The sequence below is a fragment of the Sander vitreus genome, chromosome 13, assembly GCF_031162955.1.
Source record: "Sander vitreus isolate 19-12246 chromosome 13, sanVit1, whole genome shotgun sequence".
Classification (NCBI taxonomy): Eukaryota; Metazoa; Chordata; class Actinopteri; order Perciformes; family Percidae; genus Sander; species Sander vitreus.
The window spans coordinates 18,599,594-18,612,173 of record NC_135867.1 but is presented as its reverse complement, the minus strand read 5'-3'; the positions used below and the strand labels follow the sequence as shown (position 1 = coordinate 18,612,173).

The 12,580-nt window shown below is 40.3% G+C and overlaps 1 protein-coding gene across 1 annotated transcript; it reads right to left on the bottom strand.

The window, feature by feature from the left end:
- Positions 1 to 3,193: 3,193 nt before the first annotated feature.
- On the bottom strand, positions 3,194 to 12,002 carry gnb2 (guanine nucleotide binding protein (G protein), beta polypeptide 2). The gene is made up of 10 exons (XM_078265495.1): positions 11,339 to 12,002; positions 9,429 to 9,508; positions 9,278 to 9,316; positions 8,604 to 8,710; positions 7,785 to 7,848; positions 7,337 to 7,499; positions 6,354 to 6,420; positions 6,064 to 6,265; positions 5,229 to 5,445; positions 3,194 to 4,370 (listed from the first exon to the last, which is right to left on the bottom strand). Exons 2-10 carry the CDS (start codon positions 9,483 to 9,485, stop codon positions 4,264 to 4,266), a joined length of 1,023 nt encoding a protein of 340 aa, XP_078121621.1. The 5' UTR covers positions 9,486 to 9,508; positions 11,339 to 12,002; the 3' UTR covers positions 3,194 to 4,263.
- Between the last annotated feature and the right edge of the window lie 578 nt (positions 12,003 to 12,580).

Sequence of the window (12,580 nt, the reverse complement as noted above, 5' to 3'; positions counted from 1 at the left end):
TTTACTTGGAATACTTGAAGTGCCCATATTATGAAAAAAATCATCTTTTCTGGGATTTGGGGTGTTATTTTGTGTCTCTGGTGCTACCACACGCATACAAACTTGAAGAAAAAAAACATCCATGCTGTTTTGAGTGAGCTACAGGTTTCTGAATGTAACCTGCTTTCAGTCTCCAGGTGAGCTATTCAAAATCTGCAGGGCTTTCTATGTCACTAGCCAAAACGAGGGGGCTAACCGCTAGCACTAGCTAGCGCTACCCCCCTCATTCTCAATGGCAAAACACTGCTACAACATACACGAGTTCACCATAATCTACAAAAGAACTGCTTACATGTCCCTGTTCTGCAGGTATTCCACGCAAAGTTGGAAGTGCGCCCCCGTTTAGAAGAAGTCTCCCGGCTAATCCTGCCTTGTACTGACTGAAGTTAGAGAAACACCTAGCTAGCTGATGTGATCCTTACCTAGCTACTGCAACTTCCAACAAAGATGGTACAGAAGTGTGATGCCTCACTCTGTAGCTAAAACACAGGCCTGCACACACTGGGTCAAAAGAGGAGCTGCAGCAATGTGCAGTACAACAAAGATATGGTGTTTTTTGAAAATTAAACCATGGAAACCTATTCTGGTACAACCTCAAAATACAATTATGAACCTGAAAATGAGCATAATATGGGCACTTTAACTGTATTTCTACCTCGGCTGTGGTGCACAAGCTTAGTGAGGCACATCAAACTATTTCAGTTGCAGATAATGTCTAACTAAAAATAATGCAAAACACAAGACCATCATTTTTATTTAATCATCTTTATTGTCTGATTTGTGTTGACAGTTGTGTCTCTGGATATCATTGCAAATAAAAACAGACATGTTTATTTTACGAAGATCCTTATTTTACCAATAAAAGGATTTCAGTATGAGCTTTTTCTTAAAATCTTGTGATGAATATCTACATGTAGTTTTGGGTGAGGTAATACAGTATGTCGTCAACTAGATTGAGGCAGTCACTTCCAAATATTAAGCCTAATTTAATGCAACAGAAATTCTTATAATGGGTTGTGGTTTGTAACACAGGAGAGTAGGTCTGCTTGTTGATTTCCCTAAAAGCACCTTAAGGTGTAAAAGTGCTATTTTATTTTGTACCAACAGCCATTAAAAGAACCTCACGACTCCTTAGAGTCGGTGTCAGTCTGACCATAAGCATGAACAGAGTTGATTGCTGAATTCATTTAAGCTCTGAACAAGTTTGGCATCAGAAAGAAAGAGGCACCACTGAGTTGTAGGTGGAGCGCTGAAGGTGTAGAACATCGTCTTGAGAGACTTCTCTCCGATGACATTTCTTTTTAATAAGCAATACAAGCATTTGAACAAATATAAACCATGGCTGTCCATCTGTGTGTGGCCTACAGAAAGCAATTCTTCAGTGGCCTTTGGCGGACTGAATGTAGGCTGGTTTGTGTGTTGCTTGTTACAGAAGTTGTTCTGTACTTTTGTTTGTAATCACTTGAAATAACTGCTTCTCTCTCAGTTTAACACAAGCACCTGTTGGGATGCTTGTTCTTATTTTGCTATAATGAAATCCCAGAAACTGCCTTTATGAACTCTGATATCAAAACATAATATTCTGTTGAGGCACTCCTCTCATAGCTTATATTTCTAATCAATAAACGTGTGAATGGATTAGCAGCAGTAGCTCGGAGTGAGGCAGATCAAACTTGGGGAGCTCTAAAACGATATGGAGCTTTGGACAGAACTACAATATCTATATATATTTTTTTTTTTTAAAGATGGTAAACATCTTTGCAATGTTTTAGTGTGTGTGCGCGCGCGTCTGTGTTACTGTGTCTGTGAGAGGTTAACTCCAGATTGTATTTCATAGACTGATCAAATTTAAACTTTCAAAAGATTGTGTTGAATGAATTCATGTCTTAATACAGCATTGTTTGAAAAATTAAATACCTTAATCTCATTAGTCTCGTTTCTTTTTTGTATTCTGAAAAAATGTCCATTATACAATTGATTTTAATTTCTATTACCTACATTTCTTTGAAGTATCATTATTTGGGGGGGGGGGGGCTAAGCTTTAAAATAAAAAAAAATAATTGTTTCCATACTTTTTGAAGGCCCTGTACACACGCATTAGATCTTTGCTCAGGCTGACGGTGGTGCAGAGCTATGCTGGGATTGTGTGAGGTCACTGGACTTCCTTGTGTTAATAAGAATGATAAGATGTTATTTTTCCTGCTCTAACAGGAGCAACAAAGATCAGAGGAGAGTGAAGAAGATGTCAACCTTGCAGTGTGTACGCAAGCATTTTCCAGGGAGAATAATTAAGATAACGTGTGGGTTTACTGTGGGTGTGCTGGGCCTTCAACAAAATACTACAGTGAAAATGTGAAATATATGTCAGTGTTTAACCACATGATGGTGCTAAAATCACTGAGTTTATGTGATGTATATAAGACTACGTCACAGGAAACCCAGTTCAATATTCACAGGTATGCTATTTAGTGGATTAAAATTATTGCCTAAAAGATTGTTTTTGTTGTTGAATAAACCCCTTTTCATCCTTAATTTGTGAATCTGAGATTCCGAGTAAGCTGCAGCTTCCTCTGGTGGCTGAATGTAAAAACACTTCAATCCTGCAATGAAGCTAAATCTCTTCCTCTATGACACATTTCAGTTTAATTTCAATCAGCAGATAAGGAAAACACACCAATAGTTCGGGAAAGGGTAGTTCACTTTGTGTGTTTTCCTTATCTGCTGATTGAAATTAAACTGAAATGATGAGTAATGATGGGGAAAGATATTCAACAACATTGCTGTGACCTGAGCACAGATGACTTGTTTTTATCCCCATATTCGAGACAATATTTCAGCATTTATTTTTTTTAAATCAATCACTGAACATAATTTCACTTTATTCTTAAAGGCAAGGATTGCTTTCAATGATGTTTGTGATAAATGTTTCATTGTCATTGTAAAATAATATCAAACTAGAACTTGTACCTGCTAAAATGTACCTATGCTATTTAGAAACTATACCATTGGTAATTTAACAGCATAGGTCAATGTATGTGTTGCCATTCAGTACCTAAACAACCATTTATAAGTCAAACTGCACCTGAATGCACCCTTATTTTCCATTGAGTTGATAACTTTCCAAGTGTATAAATAAAAAGAAATACACAACAACTGGCAGGAGAGGCTATTATTTATTAATATTATGTACAATTACACCATCGTAATGTCCAGATAATACATTGACAAAGTCAAAGTATGAATACTGGCTCCTGCTTTATTAAGATGTCTTATACAGTAATGCTTTTATTTTTTTTCATCCACCTTTTGAATCTCAGATCTTTTTTTGTTGTTAATTTAACTTTATCAATATTGTCTATTAATAATCCTTAAAGTGTATCTGAGGCACACAGGGAGAACATGAATAAAATAAGTGTAAAAAAGAAGAATAAAACAAAAACTTAAGAGCAGATGTACTGTATGTGGGGGGTTCATATCTATAAAAACAGTGACTATATAATGTTTTGAGCCAGATGAAAATAAGAGTTGATATTTTCCCTGGACTCAGACGATCATCCTGTCTTTTTTTCAGTGTTAATGGACTCACATGATCCTCTTTCCACAACCATTCTTCCTTCTCATTAGCATCACAGAGATACATGTGGTACTGAGACAAAAATAGTACAGAAAAATTTGTCTGGAGTGCATTTTGGACTTCATTGTAAACAAAGACAGAATTGTCCAATAACGTCTTCTCCCCTGTTTAACTCGAGGAGCAATATCTCTCAGGAAAAAGTGTGTGTGTGTGTGTGTGTGTGTGGTGTGAATGAGTGTGTTAGACGTGTTAAAAGGCTTCAGGTAATAGTGGCATTTGTGTTTTTTATTTGAGCAGCTGAACATCCAACTGTATTTTATCACATTTTAAAATTTTAAAGATTATATATGTGTGTGTGTGTGTGTGTGTGTGTTTCTGTACTTAAATCAGCTGTAGGTAGTGTGGGCATGTGTTTAGGGCTAGGTGTTTTAGGTGTGTTGTCATGTCCTGCATACTGTGTGTGTGTGTGTGTGTGTGTGTGTGTGTGTGTGTGTGTGTGTGTGAGAACTCATACCTAAGTCATATATATTATGTACAGTACAATGTTGCAATTTGTCTGTTGAATCTTACATACAGTGAATACAGGGTGCAAACTGTGTCCCAAGATGGGAGCGGTGTGTGTGTGTGTGTTTGCTGTTTATGTGCGTGGCTCAGTTCCAGATCTTAAGGAAGCTGTCCCAGGACCCGGTGCTCACCGCCATGCCGTCATCTGTCACACCCAGACAGCTCACACGATTGTCATGGCCGGCCAGGACCCCTGCAGGGGGGACAAGGACAGACAAAAGAAGACTTGTTACAGTAAAATGTTTTGCTCTGAAACATTTCAAAAACCGCAGAGAACACAGCAAGCTTGTGTTTATTAGTGCTTTAACTTCCAACACAGGGTGAGCAGTTTGACCAAATGTACTTTTTGTTTTTACAAAATAAGGCTCGACACGTGTGAATTCACTGAGCTCTCTTTAAATGACTCATAAGTAAACTTAAAACTAGAAGAAAAAAAAACATTGAACGTTAGTTCTGTAAATCCATATCCTGATAATTTTATGTTCCATTTTGTAGGTTCAATATACACACAATTATGTGCATACCATGAAACACATTATTATGGATTATTGTTTTGGTTTCAGTAAAAATAAAAACTCTTCACCATCATCTTCACTCTTTTCACCTAAATCCCATTGGAGTCATTTGCATGAAAATACAGCTCCAAAGTAAGGACATTGAATATTTTCTTATCACCTCCATTGTAAGCAGTTTAGTATTACAGTTATTTACATTACCCTGAAATTATTAAATATATATTATTATATATTTATATAGAATTCTGAGCAATTCTTTTTCTCTTTTAAAAAGAGCTAAATTAGCCTCTGAGTTGCATATTGATATCGAGCATTGTGTTTTTAAGTTTTCCGTCACTCTTTTTGCACCAAACGCGCTGTTACTTGGTTTTTGAGTGAGATATTGCAGGTGATGGTCAGATAAGAGTTGGTTTTACTTTGAAGTATACAAACAAATAATGTTCCCTGATGTCTTACTTAGGTAACTCCACGATTAATATAACCCTCGCTTGACCTATTCTTTGACATCGCACCAATACACAGCTGTTTCCACCCACCTGCTCTATCTCCCTTCATGGCGTCCCAGATGTTGCAGTTAAAGTCATCGTAACCAGCCAGCAGCAAACGGCCGGAGCGTGAGAAAGCCACGGAGGTGATGCCGCAAATAATGTTGTCATGGCAGTAGAGGCTGAGCTCCTGGTCTGCACGCAGGTCAAACAGCCTGCAGGTGGCGTCGTCTGAGCCTGTGGCAAAGGCGCTGCCATTGGGAAAGAACTGTGGAGGAAGCCAGGAAGATGGATGAGATGCAGGAAGTGTGGGTACAGCTATATCAAGATACTCTTAAGAAGAGACAGCAAGCAGGTGATTCTGTGTAGGAGAAGAGTTCCCTACATGCTACTGGTGTCTCTGCTCTTGGACTGAATCAGATCAGTCTGAGAGATGATCATCATGTTTCAATACTGAATCAGTCTACCTGTCATCTATCAGATTTAACCTGAGTGGTGCATCAGTCCAGGCTCAGGCTCAGTTGGAGTCTGGACTGATATAGGACGTTCAGATGTGGTGTTAATTGATAATCTTGTTAATCCTCTAGCGTGCTCCAAGTTTAAATCCTCTCCCCAAAGCTGGAGACAAGACAGTATGTGATGTCACTGAGACAAATCCTGGAGCTGCTCTGTTGATAATGTATTAGACGTACATGGGAAGGAAGAACTGCCACTTTAGACCACTGCTGGGCTGATACCCAGTGGCAGACAATTGGAATTTCTAATAGACATATGAGTTAATAGGCAGCACATTGTGTAGCAAACAGTTTATTTTCTATTTATTGCTGGTATATTCAGATCAGTTTTTGACAACTTGTAGTTTGGTCACAAGCCTCGGCACACTCACACAGATGGCGTTGATGTCCGACTCGTGGCCTGTGAAGGTCTGCCGGCACATGCTGTCCCTGATGTCCCACAGTTTGACCGAGGCATCGCAGGCTCCCGACACGAAGGTGCGGAGGTCGGGCGACAGGGACAGACTCATGACGTCACCGCTGTGGCCCGAGAAAACAGTGGTCTGCTGACTCGTCTCGATGTCCCACAGTGCACTGGGGCAGAGAGCGCAGAGTTAGACACTGATCCACTCAGGGAAACATGCACTGCACACTGTCTGTGTTTTGATCTCTGTAGGCTCACCATGTGGTGTCTCCGGAACTTGTGATGATTTGATTGTCATCAATGAAACGGCAGCATGACAGGTAACCTGAGAGAACAGAGTACAGGTGAGTTTGTATCGTGTATTGTGGAACTGAATGAAACTTAAAGGTGATCTGCACATAGACACATTAAGGTGATAGACGAGTGGCACTACTAGCATCTACTGTAATACAATAAGCACAAAATAGAACTATTATTGTAACAGTGCACTGAACGTACAAAACCTTAGGGTTTATGCGGAGAGGGGATGGGAATGCCATTTGCTGCATTCATATACATTTATATCAATCTAGAAAATAGCAATTTATGATAGAAATGGTTATTGTGCTTTCTGTGGTGTAGACCTTGACACACCTGATACTTTATGATAATAACATTGTAGTTGCATCTTTCCCACTAAGAGACTTTAAAGCCTCATCTTTTATTAATGGTCTAGTGTCTTTTTAGGACAATACAATATGATATAATATTTGAATATTAGATCTAAATTAATTGATTTTTATTAACCCAAAATATCCAGAGAGGTACTAGTGTCTGCGGCCTTCCTCTCAGACTGCATTCAGCCCCAACAAAGAAGCAAATATCTACCAATTAAGTTTGGCGGACTGTGTGTAGCCTGAGAGGCAAAACCTAGGTAAAACATCTACTGCTGCTCATGAAGCTTATTGCTGTGAACACACGATAGGCATCTTGATATTAAGTCGCAGCCCATTTTGCAAATGATGTACAGCAGCACAGTAGCTACAGTGTCACAAACCAGTCTCGCAGACAGGAGTTGATGTCTCAGCTCATTAAGACAGCTCTGCCCTGCGATTAATTAACCATGTAAATGAAATCTTTATTGTTTAGGGGTTTGGGAGCAGAACTTTCCCTCGAGGCAGGAGACTGCCTGCTGCACGCTCGCCTGAAACCTCTCACCAGTTTGACTCGTCAAAGTGGTTGAGAGTGTGATGTTCTCTCACCTGTGTGGCCAGGTAGCTCCCTGCTGACCCTGACATTGCCCTCACGAGTCTTCAAGCAGTAGATGGAGCAGACGTTGTCCAGGCCTCCGCAGGCCACGTAGTTCCCAGAGGGGGCGTACGCACAGGTCATCACCCAGGAGGAGCGCAGGGGGATGGCATGTATCTAGGAAGGTATTTGGAAGCAACAGACATTTTACTTTTGGAGTAGAAGGAAACCCAATGCAAGCGCTCTTGTAATAACAGCATAACAATGTGTATTGACACTGAAAATCTAATGCTAATGCTGCTACAAATGTTAAAATAAGTTACTGCAATGGTTGCAAAGAAAGCTGTTGAGTCAACCACACTCCTAGAAGAGAAAGACTTTCCTCTACTTTCACTTCCAGTTCGGACAGAGGCCAAGTGTTACTATTTATCCAGCTGATGAGAATTATTCAGCAGACTTTACCTTGTTAGTGGTGTAGCTGTCCCAGACGATCAGTTTTCCATCTTGAGAGGCACTAACCAAAAGCCTGTGGAGACAAACATTCAAACATTTCATACCATATCCATCGATGGACATCCAGTTCGGCTTAGTGTGTTTATTTTCTGAATAAATGAATACTGTCGACTCTCATTTGTCTTCCACAGTGACTTGTATACTTGTAATACAGGCAAAATGTTGAAAACTGAAAACTTTGGTTTTACCAAATATTTTAGAACGCACACATGTGGAATATAACTACACTACAGCTTTCGTGCTTTTTTGATTCCATAGTTCTGAACTTAAAACTACTCCAAAGAAGTTTGAAAAGAGACATTTTGGATGTTTTGGCTCAGTGTTTTTGAAAACTCGAAGATGTGATGAGTTTTGTGAGGCTGAACTTAGGTCCAGCTGTGCTTTGAGCTACATGCTAACATCAGAAGGCTATCACAATGCTAACATGCTGATGTTAATGTTTACCATGCTCACCATCTTAGTTTAGCATGTTAGCATGCTAACATTTGCTAATCAACACTAAACACACAGCACAGTGTAAACAGTCAAAGACCTATTTTAGGCCACCACTTTTCAGAATGGCTAGGTAACCTGCACCAGCTTGGTATGTTTGCTACAAATGATGTGTTTGTTTGTTTGTTCCATAATTTAAATGTGATGTATTATCCCATGTGAAGTTGCTATTGTATGGAGCCAACAAATGTAATAGTGCACAGCACCTGCACAGTGAAATGCTTTAATCACAATCAAAGTCACCAACACAAAATGTTTGGTACAGCATAGACTCACTTTGAGTCAGTGCCCCAGTGCATGGCGTAGATCTTAGCAAGGTGCCCCCGGAGGGTACGTCGTGTCCGCATCTGAATCCGCCCCACAGGATCCAGACCAGCAGTTATCTAGTTTAGTGAGGAGAGGTTAATCAAATAATTAGTTCAAATGAAATTCACCCTTTTATTTTTATTGATAACTGTGTGCGATGGAAGGTTCGACAGTGAAGCTTCTTGAGATTGTAACAATATTGTAAGCTATAATACACTGGAGACAAAATAAGCACAAGAACAGCTAATATGTCATGCCAAATTTGATATGAATGACTTAAGATGTAAAAATGAATAATATTAAAGTAATGTATAAAGCACAGCACAGGGAAATGGTAAACCACCATGGTTATACTTCTAGTGATCATGTGGGTGGAAATTGAGTGAATTAATCTATTTTTTCCAATCTGTGCGATATATTTATCTGTGATATAGTATTTTGAGCAGCTGCTCTGCTTTTTCTATGTGAACCTAAAAACTCCCAGGTCTTTAAAACCAGTCAAGTTTCTCCCGTAACCTTTTTATTATGTTTCCATATCAGTGGTCGCCAAACACATGGTTATCACTAAAATAAAGCCCCCAAAAACATGTTTATTATAAATATGTTTTGTAGCTATACCACCTGGGACATTCAGTGGCACTTACCTGTGTCAGGGTTGAATCGCCACATGCTTTCCTGGCATCCTGATGGACGTGGAATCATAGGATGCAAAAATAAGACATTACACAACATGTTAAATATATCAGCATTATCATCCTAAAGATGAAAACTGAACTATAAAAGAATTTGACTTACTCGAATCTGGTTCCTCAGTTGCTCGGCCTCCTGGCGAAGCTGCTCCAGCTCACTCATTTTGGATTTGTCAGGGTCGTCACCTGTTGGCCGTTGGAAAACTTTAAATATCAGACTCTGATTTACATGATGTATAATCTCGTAATTGACTGCTGATGTATAATAGTGAGGCCCATTGGGATTAGCATAGTTTCGCGTTTTCATAATCCAGTAATCCAGGAGTCCACTTTCATCAAAAATGGATCAATTAAATCAAATAATTTACGTAAAATACTGTTTGTCCCTGATTTGGGAAAGAAATAATAAAATAAATAAAAAACACATTTTAATCTCTAAGGATTACTGAACCCACACAGTGAGAATAAACCGTGTAATCTGTTTATGGCTGTGCAACCATGCCTGGTTTAACTGAGGAGAATAATCTGTAATGACTAAGCTGCTATCCAACAGCCAGCATCGCTACCAGGCTGAGCGAACACTCCCTTTAAAGCCGACGGAACTTGACTATGCATTTACAGGTTGTGTATTAAGTCAAAACTTGTGCTAATGCTGGACACAGTCATCTTTTTTTTGTCATCTGAGACACTGCGGTTCCTAAAAATTAACATGGTAGGAGATGTATAATTTAGCTATGGGCCAACTGGGGTCAAACACACTGTACATCACATCATGCTTTCAGTAGGAAGCAGCATTTCCTGTTCCTGATAGGAGTACAGTTACACATTCAAACAGCTTCCCAAACAGGGAGCTTCTATTTGCATTTGTGAAGCAAAATTCAAATCCACAGCAAACATGCATACAGTGCACACTGCAAAGGAAGAGCAATTAGCTACAGTAGGTCACTGTTCCCTGGAGGGACCTGCGACCAGATGGATCACACGGCACTAATGGAAGCCAAAAGGGGTGCATCATGGGTCTGAGTCTCCTGGCACAGCTGCTCATTTAGCCAATGAGGAGGAGAAAAGCAGAGAGAGTGTGTGTGTGTGTGTGTGTGTGTGTGTGTGTGTGGGCGGATGGGGGGTGATGATGCATCAGAGATCAGGCCTAGATGGGTCCAGCCAGATGCTCGGATGGATGTTTTTGTCGCCTGCGAGCATCGACTGGAGGGCGGGCAGATTTGTGCTGAAGTCATGTCAATGGACAGTGGTAAAAAAGACACACATATCATACGGACTCCACCTGCACTCATGCATGGCCTGGTAGCCAACAAGAGGCTATATCTCCTTCATGATGATGCTGATGAGGAAGGTGACGTTATAATAAAGCATATTCTTAGTGCCTGAACATTTGAGGGAGTTTACTGGTCTTTTGAGAACACATTTAATAACACAAAGAGAGAGAAATTCAAAGAGCATGATGCCAAAGTGTGACTGGCCCCACCCCTTTGGATGCACATCTGATGTGGAACGACACTAACATGGCATCTGCAACTGGAGCAGAGCGCAGAGCCCACAACCACAGCATGTTTGACAGAGTAAATGTTAATGTCAGAGAAACTGTGCGGCTCTGCTCACTCCCAGGTTTTAAACACATGCAGGCCTGGGCTGGGAGCTCCGCACGGAAATAAAAGCCGCAGTAAAGAAAGAAGCGGGTACAACGGGACATATTCAAATATATAGGAAGACCACCATAAGCATTTTATTTCAGCATCTGAAGCTTTTAGAGATTCCTAGTGTATTTAAATAGAAAGACAGGCCCCATGAATGCAGGCTACATCACATATTGATCAGCACAGCGGCTGATGAAGGCCCTAACCACATCTTGTTTCAGATGCTGATCTTCTAAAATGCGGATGTAGCAAAATTAATTTAGTCGAAATGATGCCACGAATAGGCACATCATCACCCAGCCATCTTACACTCAATAGGCTGGCCTAACAGCGGTTGTCACAGCGTTTGATAATGGGTGGCTACCTGTTAATTCCCCCGATGATTTTGCTGCTTTTTTTTCTGCCGTGGAAAAACCGAAAGCAACGTCCCCCAAAAAAAGATTTAGCTATATGTCTTTTTCACTCATTAAAAAAGAAGATCCACTTAAAGCTCCGTGTGTCACGATTCGGCTGTTTCCAAATCCTTCAGCGAACAGGCAAACGGAGGAGGGCTACACACATTTCCATTTCTCTGCTTTAGTGGAGCCTCCTGAAAAAGATGAAATCTGCTGCTGCTGTGCTGCCGTTTCCTCCTCGAAATGTTTTCCCCTTTTTCACGCCCGACCAGTTAACAAAAACATCTTTGTCCAATGCGACGTAAACAAACACAATTCAGCTCGGGTCCCCGGCCCGCATCAAGCACTGTCCATTACTATTCAGTCCGTTTTACTCCGATTCTGCTTTTCGTGACGTTATCCTCGTTTCCTTCCTCTCTCTGGCTTCCTCCTCCCTCTGCTGACACTTCATCAGGACAACCGCCTCCGAGCCAACAATGAATTACTGAGTAAAAATATGCCTCAAATAGAAAGTAATGGCATTAAAAAAAGCTTCTGGTTGCAAGAAATCAACCCATCAGTAGTTCGACTGTTCGGGTTTTCTCCCAGTATTATGAGAGGCGGCCCTCTCGGTCAGTTATCCTCACGGTTCCTGTTTTTTTTTTTCTTCTGAATATCATCATTCAGAAACAGGCAGCCAGATCACGCGGTGGGCGCTTGCAGAAGGATCCTCAAATCCGGGCATGAAGCATGTTTCAACCACACCCATCTCTTAATACTATATAGTAGCATACATCCCATGACCCCCCTCTGATAAGACCACTCTGCAGGTTTGAGATTCTTTTCTCACTTCAGAGAGATAAAGAGTTGAAACCTTTAGGTTTCTCAAGTGAGGGGTACCTACAAATTGAATGTTTTTAATTATGATAACTTCATGTTTTGCAGGGTGCAGCACAATGAAGAAAGTAGAAAGCATGGCAGTATTCTGTCCATCCTCTCCACTTCGAATGGGAAATTTACAAAATAAAGATAATGCATTTCCAGTGATTTTGGAGGTCAAAGGAACAAGAAATGGGAGTATGAAGATTTGAACTGATGATTGGATAAGGGGACATTTTGCAGTTGCTCTAGTGAGACTGATTAGTGGGTCTGGGGGATCATTAAGATTTCGTATGGGATATATAAAATAAATTGGATTTGGATGTGATTCAAACTTGTTCAATTTGTTTTAT